This window comes from Mesoplodon bidens, assembly GCF_964165515.1.
Source record: "Mesoplodon bidens genome assembly, chromosome: 14".
Lineage (NCBI taxonomy): Eukaryota > Metazoa > Chordata > Mammalia > Artiodactyla > Ziphiidae > Mesoplodon > Mesoplodon bidens.
In genome coordinates, this window is record NC_138170.1 from 31,407,672 (window position 1) to 31,427,565 (window position 19,894).

The window sequence follows — 19,894 nt, forward strand, 5'->3', positions numbered from 1 at the left end:
GTAAGTTACAAAATAATAATTTATGCTTTTTCAATGGAAAGTTTAGAGATTTAACAAATTATCATTAAAGCTTATTTGAATTTCAGGATGTGGATGGTGAGAAGCAGGTAAGGTTACAAACAGATCCTAAAGATCTGATGACCTGCTCTATGTAACAGCAATCACTGCTCCTCGTGCAGAGTAAATATTCATACATTCTTATTAACATACTAACTGTAATGGCAATTATTTATCAAGACCAAGGCACTGTTCTATATTTATCACATATATCTTTTTTCATCTTCACAAAACCTGTGGAAGATACTACTATCTTTATTTTTCAGGTGAGAAATGGAAGTGCAGAGAAGTTAAGCAACTACTTAAACTACTTAAAGTTACACAGCCAATAAGCAGCAGGACCAGGATTTGTGATTCTAAAGACATCTTTGCTCTTGGTACTGTACTGCTTCCCTCATTATCATTATGTAAAATATTATTTTTAGATGATTTAACATCAGCTTGACTGTCTAAACTAAAACATACTAAAAAACTGGAAATAAGGAAGAATGGCTATTTATTAAGCAAATAGCAAATTCTAAGAAAACTCAAGCCCTAAATAAAGCTCCAAGAGGCCTTCAGGCTTTCACGTGGTCCTGTTTATTCTAAGATCACACCCAAGTCTAATGAGGTGAGTTATCTGAATTCCCAGCTGTCTATTCACAGCAGATAATAAAGTGCATAGGGTTTAGTAGTCAGTGCATTAACAATGATGTTGGTCTGCAGGTGGAAAGAAAAAGGCTGTAGAAAAACAAAGAAACATAAAGGCTCAAAGGAGTACACTAGCTAGAGACTGCTGGGAGCAGGACGAATGGCATAACATCCTTCGCAAGGTACTAAAGGCTTATCTGAGTTAACTTACTGATTATCAAGAGTCACCAGGTTTAAACAAAAACTTCATTTGAAAGTCAGACATTTCGCATCTTAGAAAACCATAGAAGTAGTTAAAATAGAGGAATTCCAGTGTCCTACCAAGTAATTGTAGCCACCTAACTTCTAATCACACCACACATCCTCCAAAAAATCAGAGATCAACAAATACAGCAAATAAAACCACCTATTTTCCACATCTAAAGCACAACTAGGATACAGATTACCACTAACTTTAATTTACATGTAAGAGGGGAAAGAAATGCCAAATGCGGATGAAGTGTCAGGATCTATGCTGGAACAGAATTTAAGTGGCAATTCGGAGGAAGAGAGAAGACAGGGAGCGAGAACCACAAAAAAGTCACCCCTTGAATGGGAAAGGCTGAAAATGCATCCCACATCCAAGAGTTCAGAGATCCAGCAAAATTGAAAGTAATTTGGGCATCAATATGAATAATAACAATAATGGAATATAACACACTCAATACAAAATAATCCATGAGTTCATACTGAACTCAAGAAAGCGGCTGGGGTCAGGGCTGGGAGAAAAAGCCTTTCTTTATAAAAGAACGACAGCTAACACAGAAGAAATGATGGAATGAGGAAATCACAATTTTGTAACTACTAACATTAATTGACTCAGTAAAGTATCAATGGTGATACTTTTTTATCACCATTATCATTTCACCTGATAATTTTCAGGTGAAAGCTTGATGGGAAGCAGAATACTCCTGAAGTCTCAAAGCATCACTCACAGATGACTCACAAAAAGAAAAGCATCTTCTCTGGAGAAGTCTGATAGACACCACCTTCCGCAAGTGATCACATTTATAACCACCAACAACAGGACAAAGAGAGAGAGACCTGGGCCTCCTGACATGCTGCTCTGAGTTCATATCACCGATGGAATGTTCTTGCCCAAAGTGTTTAACCTGAATCTAATTATGCGGAAACAATCAGACAAATCAAAATTCTGGGCATTCTATGAAACAACTGGCCTGGACTGCTAAAAGCATTAATGCCATGAAAGACAGCTCTAGATTAAGGAAGATAATATAGATTTGATTGGATCCTAAATTTTTTTAATGCTGAAAAGAGCACTATTTGAAAGTTGGGTAAAACTGAATATGGAATATTAAAATTTACTGCACAATTACAAATTTCTCGAGTATAATTTATATTACTCACATATATAATGTATATAGAAATGTCCTTGTTTTTAGGTGATACATGTTGGCATATTTAGGGATGAAGTGCCATAACACATGCAATGTACTTTCAAATGAGTTCAGGAGAAAGGAAAAAAAAAAAAAATATATATATATATATACATATATTTATACACATGAGAGATAAAGAAAAAGTAAATGGGACAAAATGTTAACCATTAACTAACCTAAGTTAAGGATACATAGGTGTTAGTTGTACTAGTCTTTCAACTTTTCTGCAGGTCTGCAATCTTTCGAAATGAAAAGTTGAGGCAAAAATAGTTAAAATTTCAAAAATGTTGGTACATTTTTGGTTGGTACTAAAAGGGTTATCATCAGGTAATGGAAAATGTAGTGTACACGATTGCTAAATAACATGATAATTGAAGTGTGATTTAATTTACACCTGTTCCAGTGAAATTACTAACCCTCTATTTTCTATATGCTCTTTCTATTTTCTACATTTCTATATGCTGCTTTAAAATATTTCTTTGATTTAGACTAAGCACCACAAACTGGTAGCCAACACACGACAAATCACTCAGACAGTATCTTTTTTAATTTTTACTTTGAAGAGTGTAGATACCCTCCACTTCCCCAGCGTGCCCAGCACTCCCTATAATCTTCCACTTAGCCCGCTTCACTCCTTATTGCATACCTGGCCTCTGCAGGCATGTGAATTTGTAACTCATGGTTTAAACTACACCTATACTTCTTAGATGCTAATTCTTCACACATGACACTGTGTACCAGATGCTACTAGTTGCTTAATCAATATCTATTCGTTTCTTCTTTCATACTACTATTACTTCAATTTTGTTTAGGGTAACAATGTACCCAGTTAAAAACATCCAAATGCCCAGAATTCCTCATAGCTGTGGATGGCCAAGACACAATTCTAGCCAAGCACATAAGAAAGAGTGTGTATTACTCATCCTGCTCAACTACATGTGAAACGTTTTCCAGCACAGATGACATGCTAGGCTATAAGACAAGAGATTGAAAGCCACATACATTGCTGGTGGGAATGTCAAATGGTGCGGCCATTTTACAAAACAGCTTGAGAGTTCCTGCAAGTGTTAAACATCGAGTTACCCTATGACCCAGCAGTTCCATTACTAAATATATACCTAAGAGAAATAAAAACGTATGTCTGCACAAAAGCTTGTACGTGAATGTTCAGAGAAGCATATTTCTAAAAACAAAAGGTGGAAATAATTCAAATGTTGATTTGATAAATGAATAAACAAAATGTGGAATATCCGTACAATAGAATAGCATTCAGCTATAAAAAAGAATAAATATTGATCCATGTTACAACATGGATGAACCATGAAAGCATTATGTAAAGTGAAAGCAGCCACTCACAAAAGATCACATATTGTATGGTCCCATTTATATGAAATGCCCAGAATAGCAGATCTGTAGAGACAGGAAGTAGATTAGTGGTTGCCTAGGGCTGAGAGGGTTGAGGAGGATGAAAAAACATTGTTAATGTGTAATGGGTTTTTTGTGGGGGGACAAAAATCTACAATTGGATTGTTGTAATGGTTACACAAGTCTTTTAGTGGTTACACTAAGAACCACTGAATTGTATACATTAAAGGGTTGAAACTGTGGTATGAAAATTACATCCCAATAAAGCTGTTAAAATTATGATAATTTTATATTTATAAATTTGAAAATTCATCCAAAATTACACATTCTTAAAAAATGCAACCTAACAAGATTAACCCAAGAAAGAAAAAAATATCTAAAAAACCTGTATCTACTCAAAAAGTTGTTTGTATAGTTAAGTGTACCTTTACAGAAAATGATTTCCAGGGATAAGTGGGTTTCCAAGTGAATTCTTCCAAATATTTAGGGAAGAAATATTGGTAATCTTACATAAAAATCTTCCAGGAAACAGAAAAGTATATATTGCTCAAAATATTTATAAGGCCAACATAAGCTTCAGATCAAAACTAAAAAGAAGGGCTTCCCTGATGACGCAGTGGTAAAGAATCCATCTCTCAATGCAGGGGACACGGGTTCGAGCCCTTGTGGGGGAAGATCCCACATGCCCTGGAGCAACTACGCCCATGTGCCAAAGTGAGAGAGTGGCATGGACATATATACACTACCAAACGTAAAATAGATAGCTAGTGGGAAGCTGCCTCATAGCACAGGGAGATCAGCTCGGTGCTTTGTGACCACCTAGCGGGGTGGGATAGGGAGGGTGGGAGGGAGGGAGATGCAAGAGGGAAGAGTTATGGGAACATATGTATATGTGTAACTGATTCACTTTGTTATAAAGCAAAAACTAACACACCATTGTAAAGCAATTATACTCCAATAAAGATGTAAAAAAAAAAAAGTGTGTATTAACCATGTTTTCTAGTTTCTGTATCTGATGCTTTGATAGCTAAGACTTTGCTGACTAGGGAAAGGCTACCCCTCCCAGGGTTACTGATTCTAAGAAACAGTAAATGACTCACCGGCAAGTGCACCTTTCATATGCAAATGAACCCATCCAAAGCCACACCCCCAATGATGGCTTTACCTAGTTCTTACACGGCCCTAACCACCCTAGGACTAGGTATCAGACAACTAGGGGTGGCCCCTAAAGCCCAGAGCCCCATAAAATTATTCAAACTAGATCATCCTCTGTTTACACGGCCTTGCCCATTCACTCCAAAGAGAACCACAGTAAAGGCTTTCCTGCAGTTCCCCTAGCTCTCTTTGCCTTCCACCAACCTTGTGTGGCCCTGTGTGGCATGGTGTGTCCTTACTTCTCTCCGGAACTATGAGTAATTAGTTTTTCAACAATAATCATCTCCTGGTCCGTTGGCCTCACCATACCTAACAAAACAATAAGACTATATTTCAAAATACAGTGGAGCTTCTGGGAAGATTAGTGTCTTCCTGATAAAAAGGAACGGGCTCAACTGGCCTGTACCTTTTTCCCTCTGCCTTTCTCTTTTTCTTCCTGCTTATGTGTAACACCTCAAGGTACAGCAGCCATCTTATGAGTACAGATGCAAAAGCCATATGCAAAGGATGACCAAGGAGAACCACAGAAAAGCCTGTTCCTTGAGCAGCTGCACCAGCCCTGGACCAACTGCCCAAGATTCTGTTACAGAAGAAAAATTAATTTGATTGAGTTGCTGTTTGTCACATGTCTGTTACTTGCAGCCAAAGCAATTATGATTAACACACACTACTCTAACAACTGTTATTATTGATACTGGACACTAATAGCAAATTCGTTTATGCTCAGTCAGTGAGAGAAGGAGTATTAGAAAACAGAAAAGCTAACTAAATTAAGCATTCAAATACAAGAAAATTTAATACTAAAAGAACTGCACAGCATACAGCAGGAGCTTAGAAAAGAAATTCTGAAGGATACACAGGCTGAAGAATTACGCTGAAATCACTCCTATCTCTTGTTAGCAACAGCTAAAATGACAGTAAGTTTTCTTCAGATACTATAAAACAAACCCTTTTTACTTGAATTCTTCAGACCGTGTCTTGAATGGGGACAGGGATCTCTGTTTTTATATGACTTTTGTATTAATACAATGTGGATCCCTTATCTTTGATTTTCTGGCTTTGAATTGGATATTTCATGTATTATGACACATGTACAAGTTTTCTCCATTTTTAAGGCATGGAGTTTGTGGTAGAAGAAAAGACATGAAAACATAAAAGAACTGTTTGTGATTTGTTTGCCAAATATTTATTTTTGGCATTCACTGAAGTCAAACAAAATGAAGATTTTCTTATGCTATCAGCAGAAATGTTTAGATATTTTGAACCAAGGTCTCTAACCTATTTGTTTATTATGTCCAAAACCCTAAAAGTAAAAAACAAACCTGAATAAAGTAAAAGTAGAAAAGCTACCGGACCTTTCATTTCATTTTTTTAAATTAGTTTCTGCTTTATATCATTTCATTTTTGTCCATATATAATATTTACTGAAAAACCAACATCAGTTAATTTTTCTGACAATGTTTTCCTAGAGAAATTTCTGAATATCACAGACAGGAATAATATATCTCATGAATTCAGTGTTCCCATTTAGCCTGGTTTCTATAAATGGAAAAACAGAGAAGAGGAAAAATTTGTTTTTTTCAGAATAAGCTACATAACAAACCACAGGCTAAGATAAGAACAATTTTCTTGTACAATACTTTATAATTTACAGTGCTTTCACATAAGATTATCTGGTTTGCTCTATCAACAACAGACAAATTCAAACTTTCACAGTAGAGAAAAACAGAAAATCATCTGCTATGGGATTTAAGCCTGTATTATGAGAAAATGCCTAAATCTAAAGAAGCATGGGATCTATTTTAGGCATAATTTCCATAAAATTCTTTCCCCAAACTTATATTGTGTGGCAAGTAAGCAAAATCTAAAATTAAGACCTGAAAATCACAGCAAGATCCTTTTTGACCCACCTCCTAGAGAAATGGAAATAAAAGCAAAAATAAACAAAATGAAACTTAATGAAACTTAAAAGCTTTTGCACAGCAAAGGAAACCATAAACAAGACCAAAAGACAAACCTCAGAATGGGAGAAAATATTTGCAAATGAAGCAACTGACAAAGGATTAAACTCCAAAACATACAAGCAACTCACACGCTCAATATTAAAAAAACAAACAACCCAATCCAAAAATGGGCAGAAGACCTAAACAGACATTTCTCCAAAGAAGATATACAGACTGCCAACTAACACATGAAAGAATGCTCAACATCATTAATCGTTAGAGAAATGCAAATCAAAACTACAATGAGATATCATCTCACACTGGTCAGAATGGCCATCATCAAAAAATCTACAAACAATAAATGCTGGAGAGGGTGTGGAGAAAAGGGAACACTCTTGCACTGTTGGTGGGAATGTAAATTGATACAGCCACTATGGAGAACAGTATGGAGGTTCCTTAAAAAACTAAAAATAGAACTACCATATGACCCAGCAATCCCACTCCTGGGCATATACCCTGAGAAAACCATAATTCTAAAAGAGTCATGTACCACAATGTTCATTGCAGCTCTATTTACAATAGCCAGGACATGGAAGCAACCTAAGTGTCCATCAACAGATGAATGGAAAAAGAAGATGTGGCACATATATACAATGGAATATTACTCAGCCAAAAAAGGAACGAAACTGAGTTATTTGTAGTGAGGTGGATGGACCTAGAGTCTGTCATACAGAGTGAAGTAAGTCAGAAAGAGAAAAACAAATACTGTATGCTAACACATATATATATGGAATCTAAAAAAAAAGAAAAAAGAAAAGAAAATGGTCAGAAGAACCTAGGGGCAAGACGGGAATAAAGATGCAGACCTACTAGAGAATGGACTTGAAGATACAGGGAGGGGGAAGGGTAAACTGTGACAAAGTGAGAGAGTGGCATGGACATATATACACTACCAAACGTAAAACAGATAGCTAGTGGGAAGCAGCCGCATAGCACAGGGAGATCAGCTTGGTGCTTTGTGACCACCTAGAGGGGTGGGATAGGGAGGGTGGGAGGGAGGGAGATGCAAGAGGGAAGAGATATGGGGACATATGTATATGTATAACTGATTTACTTTGTTACAAAGCAGAAACTGACACACCACTGTAAAGCAATTATACTCTAATAAAGATGGTAAAAAAATAAAAATAAAAAAAGATAGAAATAAAATTAAGACATGAATTGAAGAAAGACTGGTTACTGTAAACCAGTTGACAAACCATAAACTTTTCTTACCTAGAGTGATCCCCAGTATTGGGTCCAGCCCACAGTCCAGAGCTCAGACATCAACACTAAGGCTGCCATGATATTAGATGATAAGTAGACCTTATTTCTCAACAGAGCAAAAGCTAGTTGACACAAGCTGTTTAATATCATTCCATGTGGAATGTATCAAAGTGCAATTTCTGACACTAAGACAAGTTTGAAGAAATGGACTTGATTTTGGCCAGAGGCTCTCTAGGCAGACTCCAACTTATGCATGATCTCTCTTTATAAGGTTATTAATATACTGGATGTGGTCTTTGAAACTTGTGAATATACTTTCTCACATGAGTAATGATGTAAATAAGAGGTAGGTTATCAGACTACCTCACAAACACCCATGTAATCCACAATACTAATGAAATATGGATCATTCAGACTTTTAAAAGTAAAATCCAATACTTTCTGAGCTCCTACTTCAAGGCTGCCAAATTGTTAGCCAATATGATGAAATTGTGCTGACTCACTGCCATTGAAATTTCAACTCACTCAATCCGTTTGGCTTGCAATTCTGCTTGCACAGTGAATGCTATACAAATGTGAGAACTTCATCCTCAACTTTAATATATTATGACAGAGGCAACATAGTGAGTAAAAATATAAGCACAGCTTAGTAAGATAAAACTGGGTCTAAATCCCCACTTGGGACTTTGGTAAATGAAGCTTTCTAAATACATTTAGTTCAGGTCAGCAGACATTTCTTAAAGACCTATTCTGTGCCAAGCATTCCACTTAGTGTGTCTAAAAGTGGTTTTCAAATCTGGTTTCTCGTATTCACATTGAGTGGCACCCGGGAGATGACAATTTAAAGAATTAAATTGGAAAATACATATGAAAAGCAACTTACTACATACCTATTAGAATGGCCAAAATCTAAAACACTGACAACATCAAATGCTGACAAGGATGTGGAAGAACAGGAACTCTTATCCACTGACAGTGGGAATGAAAAATGGTACAGCCACTTTGGAAGACAGTTGGCAGTTTCTTACAACACTGAACACACTCTTGCCATACTATCCAGAAACTGTACTCCTTATTATTTACCCAAAAGAACTGAAAACTTATGTTCACACAAAAACCTGCACGTGGATGTTTACAACAGCTTTATTCATAATTGCCAAAATGTGCAAGTAACCTAGATATCCTTCAGTAGACAAATGGATAAACTGTGGAACATCCAGACTGTGGAATATCACTCATCACTAAAAAAACAGGAAAAGACATGGAAGAACCTTAAATACATCCTACTGAATGAAAAGAAGCCAATCTGAAAAAAAGTCTACATATACATACTGTATGATTCCAACTATACGATACTCTGGAAAAGGTGAAACTATGCAGATGGTTAAAAAGTTCAGTAGTTGCTAGGGCTTGCAGGGGAGAGGGAAGATGAACAGACAGAACATTGAGATTTTTAGGGCAGAATTCTGTAACACTACAATGGTGGATACATGTCATTACACAGTTGTCAAAACCTATAGAATGTACACCAAGAGTGAACCCTAGTGTAAACTGTGGGCTTTGGGTGATAATGACATGCCAATACAGGTTCATCAAATATACCACTGTGGTCGGGGATGTTGATAGAGGAGGTTAGCCTATTTTTAAAAAAGAAAGAAAACCAGTACCTGTTGTAAAAGCAATGTCTGTAAAAGTTAAACAGAATCACTGATGTAATGTGATCATCCCACAAGTCTACTCAACGCTTATCCAATTATCCAATGTGCCTTACCCTTTACCCTTTCCAACCTTAGAGCCTTAAATCATTCATTTAGCCTTAAGGGCCCTTCCCTTCCTATCTACTCTCGACCTATCAATATTCTAACTGTTCTAACACTTTAAAGTCAGCTCAATATGTCAGTGTGTTCACGAAGCCTTCTCTGAGCCCCCATCTTAATTGTGGGTTCCTTCCTACACCTCTCTGTATCACGTCACATCCTTCTGTTTGGCTCAAGGTATTGAAACAAAACTTTTAATGTGAACTTTTAAAAATCAGAGGTTATATCTAAAAATCTAGATTTCTTACTACTTTTGAGAAAAATGATATGACACTTACTAGGTGGGAATGGAGGTGAGTAGCAGAAACTGCATTACACAGTCCTCTCCTTGTGGCCTCAGCACTGAGGCAGTTGTCATTTACGACACCGCTGTCATCTATCAGTGTGTCCCTGTGTTATTTTTCTTACTCTCTCCCACTTCACTCACTGGAGGTGCCTGCCTAGCTCCCCTTTCTAGTTACTTGCTTCTATGTCTCTCATACCTACTAACTATAAGTTTCCTGAGAGCAAGGACTTATTTCTTCTTCATTCCTCCCATCTAACTATAGTATATATTCATTAGCTATTTTCTGAATTTACTAATTAGTCAATAAAATAGAAAAAATGCTAACACAATCCACCATGAATGTTGCTCCTCAAGCTTTAGCAGTTGGTAGCACTGCCTCGTTACTATATTTATATTCACTTCCAAACTCTACGCTCTCCTTTTTACACTCAAGTTGCAAGTGGGCTCTTTATGAGGGTTGGAAGAGTGAGGCTGAGATGCAGAAAAGGAAGAGATCATGTGGTGAAGGCCTACGATGCATCAGGAATTGTACTAGGCTTAATAACTGAGGGCAGGGCAAAGCTAGGAGTGCTTGGCACGTCCCTAGGGACAAACCTTGTCAGACCAGACAGCTGCAGCAGGTGAAGTCTGGAAACAAGTAGGAACAGTGCAGAGTTGCCAGGCCTGGGAGTGCTTACTTTGTGTAAACTTTGTGGGACACTTACAACAGTCTTAGAAGTGGTGAACTGACGCCTGGTGAAGAGTCTGCACTAGAGCCCAGGACTATCCCCATCCCCACCTGGGGGCCCTTTCTCTTTTTAATTAGAGCAGTAGCTTCAATCACATCTGCCTTTAGGAAATCCCACTAGATACCTGGTGCTGTCCTATTTCCTTGGAGGAAAATAGATCATAAAGGAATGGGTCCTATAATCCCTGCTATCAAAACAGAATAAGGAAAATTTGAAATCAGAAAGAGTAGTTTTCATTTAAGAGCAAAATCGGATTTAAAGAAAAACCATAAAGCAAATAATTGGGCCTAATGGTATTCTGTTGTTTGAGATGCTGTAAAATTTTTTAAACTAATTTTTTTACTTAAGATAGTTGTAGATTCATGGTGAAAAGATACATTACAGAAAGATCTCTTGTACTGTTTACTGTTTCCCCCAGCAGTAACATCTTGCAAAATTACAGTACAGTACCACAACCAGATATTGATATTGGCACAGTCAAGACACAAAACAAATCCCTCGTTGTTGTTTTACAGGCATACCCAATTCCCTCCTGCTCCCCTCACCTCTTCGTTAAGCCCTGGCAACCACTAAGTTGTTCCCCATCTTTATAATTTTGTCATTTCAATAACAGTATGTAAATTAAATCATACAATATGTGACCTTTGGAACTGCTTGTTTTCACCTAGGATAACTCCCTGGAGATGCATCCTGCTGTAAAACCTTTTAAATGGTGATCAGGAAACAGAATTACAACTTAGTAAAATAAAGACCTTGGGTTCCCTGATGACTTACACTAAAGCAAAGGGAACAAGAAAATGAAATTTCACTGTGCTCTGTTGTCTACAAGTGTTCTCTATAAGGGTTTTCTTGCCACTGTAAAGACATGAAGGCATTCCCACGGTCAAATTGTTTTACCACAAAGAATGCTTCACACGTTGGAATTATAAACCTAAAGGTTGTGGCCATGAAGATTCGTGAAACTTGTCTCCAAAAGACATGGCTAGTTAAGACAGTTCAAAAATCATCCTGATTATTATTAATCACTTCAGATAGACATGAATTTACAATAAACTCCCTGAGTTTACTAAGTCTGCTCTCTCACACACTACAAACAAAACAAACCAACCAACTCACTGGAATTGCTGTTGTTTGAAACAGCAGCCCTCAGGTGGAGCTTAAACCACTGCCGAGAAGAAACACCTGTCTGTCGGCTCCAAAATCTTTAGAACCACAAGGTAATTTGTTTTTCAAGGTTTTCCTTCCACACATCTAGTATCGTTCGTAACCACCTCTAATAACCTGCCAAACTTGGCAACAGAATCTCATCACTGAATGACTATTCAAAAAGGAAAAGCTAAATCCTGACCAGATAATTGACTTTCTATTCCTTACTATTTTTAAAAAGAGAAACCGGGCATCCCTGGTGGCGCAGGGGTTGAGAGTCTGCCTGCCGATGCAGGGGACACGGGTTCGTGCCCCGGTCCGGGAAGATCCCACATGCCGCGGAGCGGCTGGGCCCGTGAGCCATGGCCGCTGGGCCTGCGCATCCGGAGCCTGTGCTCCGCAACGGGAGAGGCCACAACAGTGAGAGGCCCGCGTACCGCAAAAAAAAAAAAAAAAAAAAAGAGAAACCAAATAGGCTCCTCTCGCATTAGCGAGCCTATTAACACAAAGATCAAGCTACAAATAATGAATCCGTCTGTGACCCGATGCCAAATTTATAAAACAGAGGCCTAAAATTCATCCATCATTTAACCGGATCCTCAGCACTCTGTGTTAGTGATACAGTACGTTAAGGAAATTAAAACTCATTAGTAATCAGACATAACATTTCTAGATGAAGCACATACTCTGTTTCTAACTGAGATAAAGTGAGGGGGGGGAGGGAGGGGAGGAGGGAGGAGAAGGGGAAGGAAGGAAGAAAGGAAGGACAGGAGGAAGGGAGGAAGGGAGGGAGGAAACCTCCAGACAGTTCCACCAAACGTTTGTATAGGTTAATAAACTATGAAAAAAATAACAAACATTTAAGTCAAAACAAAACAAAACAAAAAAACCCACAAACAAACCAGCAAGTGAACTTGGAACTTTCTCAATGATCTTACCACATACACACATATGTACGCACACATACACTCAACACCCCTTTAGAACTGACTTCCCCACCACCACCTTGAACCACCACTCCTTTTCCTGCTTGGAGAGGAGTCCTAAGGCTAATACCTATGGTTCCATTTAGACACTGGAGGTTAACCAGGGTAACAGACCACACTCCTTACTCCCTGGTATTGGCTCACTGATACAGGTGTGTCGGGACAGTCCAAGAGAAAACTGGAGGGCAAGGACCCATTCATCCCTGTGTGCCCCACAGTGCTAGGGTCTGCACGACATGCTGCGCAAAGCAGGCACTAAACAAGACATGCTGAATGTTGAGAAAACAATATATATGTATTTAGGGAGAGAGCTACAAAATTCCAGACCGGTACAGGCAAGTTTTCTAACTCCTAAACATCCCAGAGGAAGAATACACAGCCCAATGGCACTTTGCGTCCAAAAGCTTGTGTGTGCCCTTTAAATAACCAATCCATAGCTCAATTTTCTCATCTGAACAATGAAGATAATAAGAGCACCTAACTCATAGGGTTTGGAAAGGATTAAGAAGTTGGTATAGGTAAAGTCCTTAGATCAATGCCTGGAATACTACACACTACAGAAGGGTGAGCCACTGTTGCTGAAAAAGGCTACTGCAATAAAAGTAAAGCCGACACAGTACCACCAAAGGAGCCAAAGCTTAAAAGAAATTATTCTAGAAAAATTAAGATCAGAGGTTGGCAAACTTTTTCTGTAAAGGGCCTGAAACTACTGTAAACACTGTGGCTTATCAAGCCAAGAGGCAATATCACCAACCCTTAGAGCAATTATTCTCCCTGAAACGCTTAATATGGATTTTTTGTTTACGTTTTACATTTTAAAATTTGAGAACCATTCTTGGTATGTGGGTCCAAACAAAAGCAGGCTGGATTTGGAGCCAGAGCCACAGTTTGCCGACCCCCGGGTAAGATTATAATGATGATAACCCAAGTCAAGTTCACTGAAGAACGTGCTGCCCCCAAACTTCTAAAATCCAGACAGGCCTGGCCGGCGCGGTGGGGAATCGGGGCAGGACCCCGAGTAGGGCCTCAAGAGCCGGCCAAGATCTCGCGGCTCTCCGGGGCCGCCGAGCCTCCGCCACACTTACTCCCAGCAGCGGCCCGCGGCCGATCACCGTCTCCCCCGGCGCCAGGGCCACCCGGGGGCCGCCGTCCTGCGGCTGCAGCTCGAAGGCCCGGGACATGGCCGCGAGGACTAGACCCCTTCGCGAGGAGCCGGACCCCGCAGCCGTTTCCGCCTTCCATGGACAGGCGCGGGGCCTACGCAGGCCCCCGGAAAACACAGGGGGAGGTGGAGCAAAGACTGCCCCTGAGTGTGACCAGGCCGCGCGGAGCTGGGGCCCCAGCGCGGGTACGGAGTCCCGCCCCTCCACTCAGACCAGTGACTGACTCAGGGATTTCCCCCTTCACGCCGCCTCCAAACTATTGTTTAAAAGCCCCGGTTAAACCCCCCCAGCCCTTCTCACCGCCCACCTGTCTCGGAGGACACCGGTCTTTGTAGTCCGTGGCGCCTCCACTTCTCTTCGTTTGCCGAGCTGAGACGCCCTGGAAAAACTACCAATCCCAAGAGGTAATGCGCGCTCCTCTCTGCGCCTGTGCGAAATACTAGCCAGTAAGGCGGGACTAGAGTGGGCTGGACATGAGGGACTTGCAGGGGCAGGATTCGAAACCCGGAAGATTTAAATCGTTGAAGGAGAGGTCGCTACGGACCAGTAGGTAGGAGGGTCTTCGCTTCCAGGTGACTTTGGGCGGGCGTGCTCGGGGGCGCGGCCCTGGCGCTAGCACAAGCGTCCTCTTAGCCGGCCGGAGCTGCGGTGACATTTGGTGCTGACGGTTGTTTTTGTTGCTTATTTGTCAGTGCCCCGTGTGGTTTGGACTCCGGCAAATGCAGTCTGGGCGGGACACGCCAGGAGGGTGGCTCAGAAAGGACGTGGGGTCATTTCTTCCGACCTGCGGGGTCCGCAGGGGGTGAGGGCTCCCCGAGAGCCGGGCGTCTGAGCTGCCTTCCGATCCCTCCCTCCGTGTAACACCCGAAAGAGGGGCGATCTCTCACCTAACTAGAGAGGTAATTCAGCAAAGTTTGGTTCAGAAAGAAGAAGGGGCAGAAGAGGATAGGTTTCTAGGTATCCAGGCAAAACTGGACTTAAAAGAAGAAAAATGCCTAGTGGGATTTTAGGAACCTCACCAAGGCACCCCCATCTGTTAAATTCAAAAGTTTCATCTGCCCCCTGTGGTATAACTGTAAAGGCAGGACGCATTTTATCCCCAGTGAAATCTTGGGAGAAGTAACAAATGTGCATTTAAACGCACAGTAACTTTTTCCTAATGAGATAGAGTAGTTTGGCTTTGGTTTATATTAATGGGGCAGGAGGGTGGGCTGACAAAAACTTGACTCATGGACTTGTTTTTACCAGTTTGCTTTCTTACTTACCCAAACTCTCAAGAGGAAGTCCTCTGCTGAACTCAGACATTAAAATCCTAACCACCATAGCTAATTTGGATCATAAACCACCAAATGAATGGGAGCATCTGTGGTCTTGGCAAGTACAGAAACATATAGGTGAGTAGCACATCTGGAAAGGGGAGTTTGTCATTAGCTGAGCTAGAAGAAGTATTTAGCTGTATCTGAAACCCCTCCTGTGATGCCACCCCTCATTATAAAAGGAAGTGCAAAATGGAATAAACTGATTTTAAGTAAATATGAACTGTCTTTATATGCCAAAATAACTTCATGCTTTCAACTGATTTCAGAAGCCTGCACCATGCACCTTACGTAAATTAGCTGAAACTGGACTTTAAATTTTTAGTCACGTGCTATACCTCGATGAGTTATAAACATTGTTTATAGTTGTTAGTCACTGTTGCTTGACGGTCTCGGTGACTGTTATCTTAATTCATAATTGACTATGCATTTAGTGCAGCTTCAAAAAGCCATTTCTAGGGGCTTCCCTGGTGGCGCAGTGGTTGCGAATCTGCCTGCCAGTGCAGGGGACACGGGTTCGAGCCCTGGCCTGGGAAGATCCCACATGCCGCGGAGCAACTGGGCCCGTGAGCCACAACTACTGAGCCTGCGCATCTGGAGCCTGTGCTCCGCAACAAGAGAGGCAGCGACAGTGAGAGGCCCACTCACGGCGATGAAGAGTGGCCCCCGCTCGCTGCAACTAGAAAAAGCCCTCGCACAGAAACGAAGACCCAACACAGCCATAAATAAATAAAAGCCATTTCTAAAACAGTACTCTTATTGAATATTTGAAATTTTGTCAGTATAACCCAGACCTTCCTGTCTATTTCAGGTAGTATTTGTGTCAAATGTGAGCACCTACCCATTAGATGTAAGGAGATAAACAATTCTTATATAAACTACTAAAAGTTGATCAGGTTTATGATTAAGTCACAAACTGTAGATGAAGAATTTAATGACAAGGCATTGATTCCCACAGACAAATATTAATGAGTTCAATAGAATCGAATACTTTTCAAAAGTATTTTCAATCAATACTTGGAATCGAATGTGTTCTCACAATATTCGTTTCTACTGCTAAAAATAAATTATAGTCTGATGACTGTGAAGAATCACTTCTCTTTTTTAAGATAATGTTCTTTGGGAGTAAAAAAAACCCCAAATATTTAGAAACAAACCCATTCACCAAAAATATCTAAAAAGAAGAAAGGAAGTAACATGTGTTGGGTGCCTCCCACATGCAATTCAGATGTGGGGCTAGATGTTTTACACATTATCCCTGTTCGTGCTTGCAAGAACACACCCCAGAGCAGCATCATTGGCCCCATTTTACAGACTGAGAAGCTCAAGTCAAGAAAGTTAAAGTTCATTAAATCATACCCAGAAAGTATCTGTCTCAGAGTAGGATCTATAGTCTGATCTAAAGGGAGTGAGTATTTTTAACTTTTGCCTTTTAGCTTACTTATGAGGATAATTCACTAAAACATCTAAACAAGCTATGAAGAAAAACTCCAAGAGGAACCACAGTTCAAGGGTTTCTGACCTAGAATTGAACTCTCCAGATGCTGAGAAGGAAAAACAAGAGCATCAAAATAACTTTGTTGAACTGCTGCCTCCAGAAGTTACTTTTAAAATTTTCAGTCAGCTGGACATCTGGAGTTTGTGCAGGGCTTCACTGACATGCAGGAGCTGGAATCACACAATAAGACACAGCGATGCCTTGTGGAAACCTCATTGCCTGACTGTGAGAGCTGTATGCCAAAGAGAGATAGATGATGATCTAGAGAGTGGTTACCCCTGGAGGGTAAGTTTAACCTATGGATTCTGCAGTGTTCTTGTCAATATGGTGGTCAGTTTGAGCCCAAGCCTACCTTCTGCTTGGAAGAGGGAGGATTTCATATACAGAATGACATACAGAGTGTGTTGGCTTTGGGAGTGTAAGTTGAATTTTATTATTCTTTTCCTGCAAACCACACTATCTCCCATCCATCCTTTTACATTTTGGGGGCATTTACCTCTGTTAACCACAATAGCTCCTTCATTTCACTCTACCTTATCCAAAACCCCCGGGAGACTCTGTGAGTCACTCTGTTCTGTACACACACACACATACACACACACACACACTTATTAGTATATGTGTATATCGATGTAAATAATCTTTTCAGCCCTCTCAATCAGCTTCTCTAGTTTCAAACAAACTCACTCACCAACCACTGACTACCTTCTTTAACCATGGTGGTTTACCTCTTTCAGGTAATACTACTGAGGAATTACCAGAAGAGTAAAGTGAAACATGAATGGCTAAGTGGCAGATATAGCAACATATGTTCTCCTATCAGCCTACCAGAAAAAATCATGTACCCAATGGATGCAGACACGTGGGGGGAAATTCTAGAAGCAGAACTGGAAAGATAAGCAGAAAAATCACACACAGATCTCCTAACTTTGAGAGTTTAAAACTAAAATGACTCTTAGTTTATAAAAGGTATACCTTTAGCCATCCATTTTTTTGTTTGCCTTTTTACTATTTAACATTTAAAAGAAAACTAAGTAGAAAATATTATAAAAATAAAGCTTTGATTTTACTTTGCACTTTAGTTAAAAATACATTTCTGGTTTTATTGTAATATGGAAAAATCATGAAATGCTATTTATGTAAAAATACTATACTGATAGAGTGATTTCAAAATGTATTGTTTCATGTATTTGTGTTAGTCTGTTGCAGTAGTTTAATGATAAGAGAGTTTGATTGGTATTTTCTGCTTAATGATAATTTGAAAATTCAGGAAACCATTTGAAGAACCTGACTTAGAGATTTATTAATTAGTAGACATAACTAGGCTCATGGGGAGACTCCCTAAATGAAATTAATAGCAATGTGTTTAAATGTATAATAAATTTGTATTTCAATAACTTTAAAATTTCCATTTCAGTGGAATCAGATTGAATTGTCAAACACTGAAACCATTTTGTGTTAAACTTGTGGTTTAATTTTAAATGAATCTGACCAGAGGGCTAAAACTTGTGAGATTAAGATTCCTATTACTTGCCTACAAACCTAGAATTGCTCTCAGGAACTGAAAATATATGGAAAGTTTTCAGCACACGTAACGGCCATCACAACCTCCGCACTATTTTTATTGGTGAAACTTACCTTCTTTCTGACAGCCTTATAGCACCATCTAGTGTACTCCTTGTAGATAACCAAGACAAAGGACCAGCTCCTTTCTGTTTTCTCCACATTGAAGAGAAAGAAAAATATTATTTTCGAGAAACCGGTATACTTTGTTGAAGTTTAGAGCTTTATAGGAGTCTTTAACTTTTATTCTCTTTTTCTTAAAAGTAGATGATATAATATTCACTATTCCAGATTCTTCATTCTGAATCTGTGATCAGCACCATAGGTAAAACAAAACCTTTTAGTTAGCATGGGATTTTCTTCTTAAATGGTGCTCTATAGCATGAAAAAAATGAGTCCAGGAAATCAGTATTCCACGAATAGGCAAATATCAGGAAGATGCCCCACTCTATACAAATTCCCTTTGTTGGATCAAGTAGATGATGATTGATTGTCTCCTACTGTCTTCTTGGGGTTGGAAGGGGCCTTGAAGATCAGGCAGTCCAGTCCCTAGGACTATTCAGTCATCCCTGCTATAGGAATGTTCTTCTTCCACCCACCATTAATTCTTTTCTTGGCAAATTCTTTCATAAAATATATCATCCTGACCTGGAAACCATCTCAAACTTCTACCATTCTGGATTAAGTGACCCTCTTAAGGTTCCCATAGTTCTTTGCCCATACCGTTCTCAAAGCTGCATACTATATTAAATTGTCTGTTTTATTTGTCTGTCTCCCCTTTTAGGCTGTAAGCTTCTTAATAGCAAGGTCCATTTATTTATTTTTGTGTTCCCAAACCTGGAACATAGTTCCATAAAGATTTGTTAAATTATTTCTATATTATTTATTTTAATCCTACCCAAAATGTAAAATAAAAAGAATTTAACGTATTGATAGTGGATAAGATTGTATTGAAATGCAATGTACAACCCATAAGATATATGGGATGCTTAATATTAATGCTAATATATGAAGAATTATTCTTGTTTTCTGAAAAGCTGTAAGAGAAAAATAGGAAAAGTTGAAATATTTTTTTAAATTCTTTGAATAAACACTTGCAAATAAACTTCACCCAAAAGTTTCACCTATTTTTAATTATTGGGTCACCCCAATCAGTCTTAAGTATTATTTTGTTATATGAATACTCTTCAGTTTGGTTTTTGTTTTAGTATTATACCACTAAAATAATTCTCTGTATATAATAAGTTATAAACTATGATCACAGTCTACGCTGAAAGGAAAGTTTTGGAACTTAATGACAAATTTACAGAATGGGCTTAGAATGAATTGTGCATTTATCAGACCAAGCCATTAGCATCTGAGGACATGTGCGTGTGGAGTAGAATGAAAGGAAGGAGTGCTTTCACTCAGAGATAAATAACATGTTACGTATACACAGTTTGTAAAAAGAGGCAAGGTTATTGGGGATAGAGGATTAAAGAATTTCCAATGTTGTATAATGTTTGATCAGCTCAAGACCTAGTTTCTTTGTTCATT

General features: G+C 39.2%; 2 protein-coding genes across 5 annotated transcripts in view; one reads left to right on the forward strand and one right to left on the reverse strand.

Annotated features, from left to right (window-relative positions):
- The window catches only part of APLF (aprataxin and PNKP like factor), a 92,729-nt gene extending 78,525 nt beyond the window's left edge, over positions 1 to 14,204 (reverse strand). The window contains exon 1 of one of the 2 annotated variants that reach the window (XM_081253495.1): positions 13,904 to 14,204. In XM_081253495.1, the coding sequence (XP_081109621.1) occupies positions 13,904 to 13,999 (96 nt within the window). In that variant the 5' untranslated portion in view covers positions 14,000 to 14,204. The remainder of the gene's footprint in view (positions 1 to 13,903) is intronic. The other variant, XM_081253496.1, reaches the window with a different exon arrangement.
- Positions 14,205 to 14,450: 246 nt separating this feature from the next.
- On the forward strand, positions 14,451 to 17,792 carry FBXO48 (F-box protein 48). Of its 3 annotated transcripts, none has more exons than XM_081253990.1 (4): positions 14,451 to 14,531; positions 15,230 to 15,375; positions 16,734 to 17,080; positions 17,533 to 17,792. In XM_081253990.1, exons 3-4 carry the CDS (start codon positions 16,775 to 16,777, stop codon positions 17,692 to 17,694), a joined length of 468 nt encoding a protein of 155 aa, XP_081110116.1. In that variant the 5' UTR covers positions 14,451 to 14,531; positions 15,230 to 15,375; positions 16,734 to 16,774; the 3' UTR covers positions 17,695 to 17,792. The 3 variants fall into 3 exon arrangements, with proteins under 3 accessions (XP_081110116.1, XP_081110118.1, XP_081110117.1); XM_081253992.1 differs by having other exon boundaries at positions 14,459 to 14,531; positions 15,260 to 15,375; XM_081253991.1 differs by having other exon boundaries at positions 14,464 to 14,531; positions 14,674 to 15,375.
- The last annotated feature ends 2,102 nt before the right edge of the window (positions 17,793 to 19,894 follow it).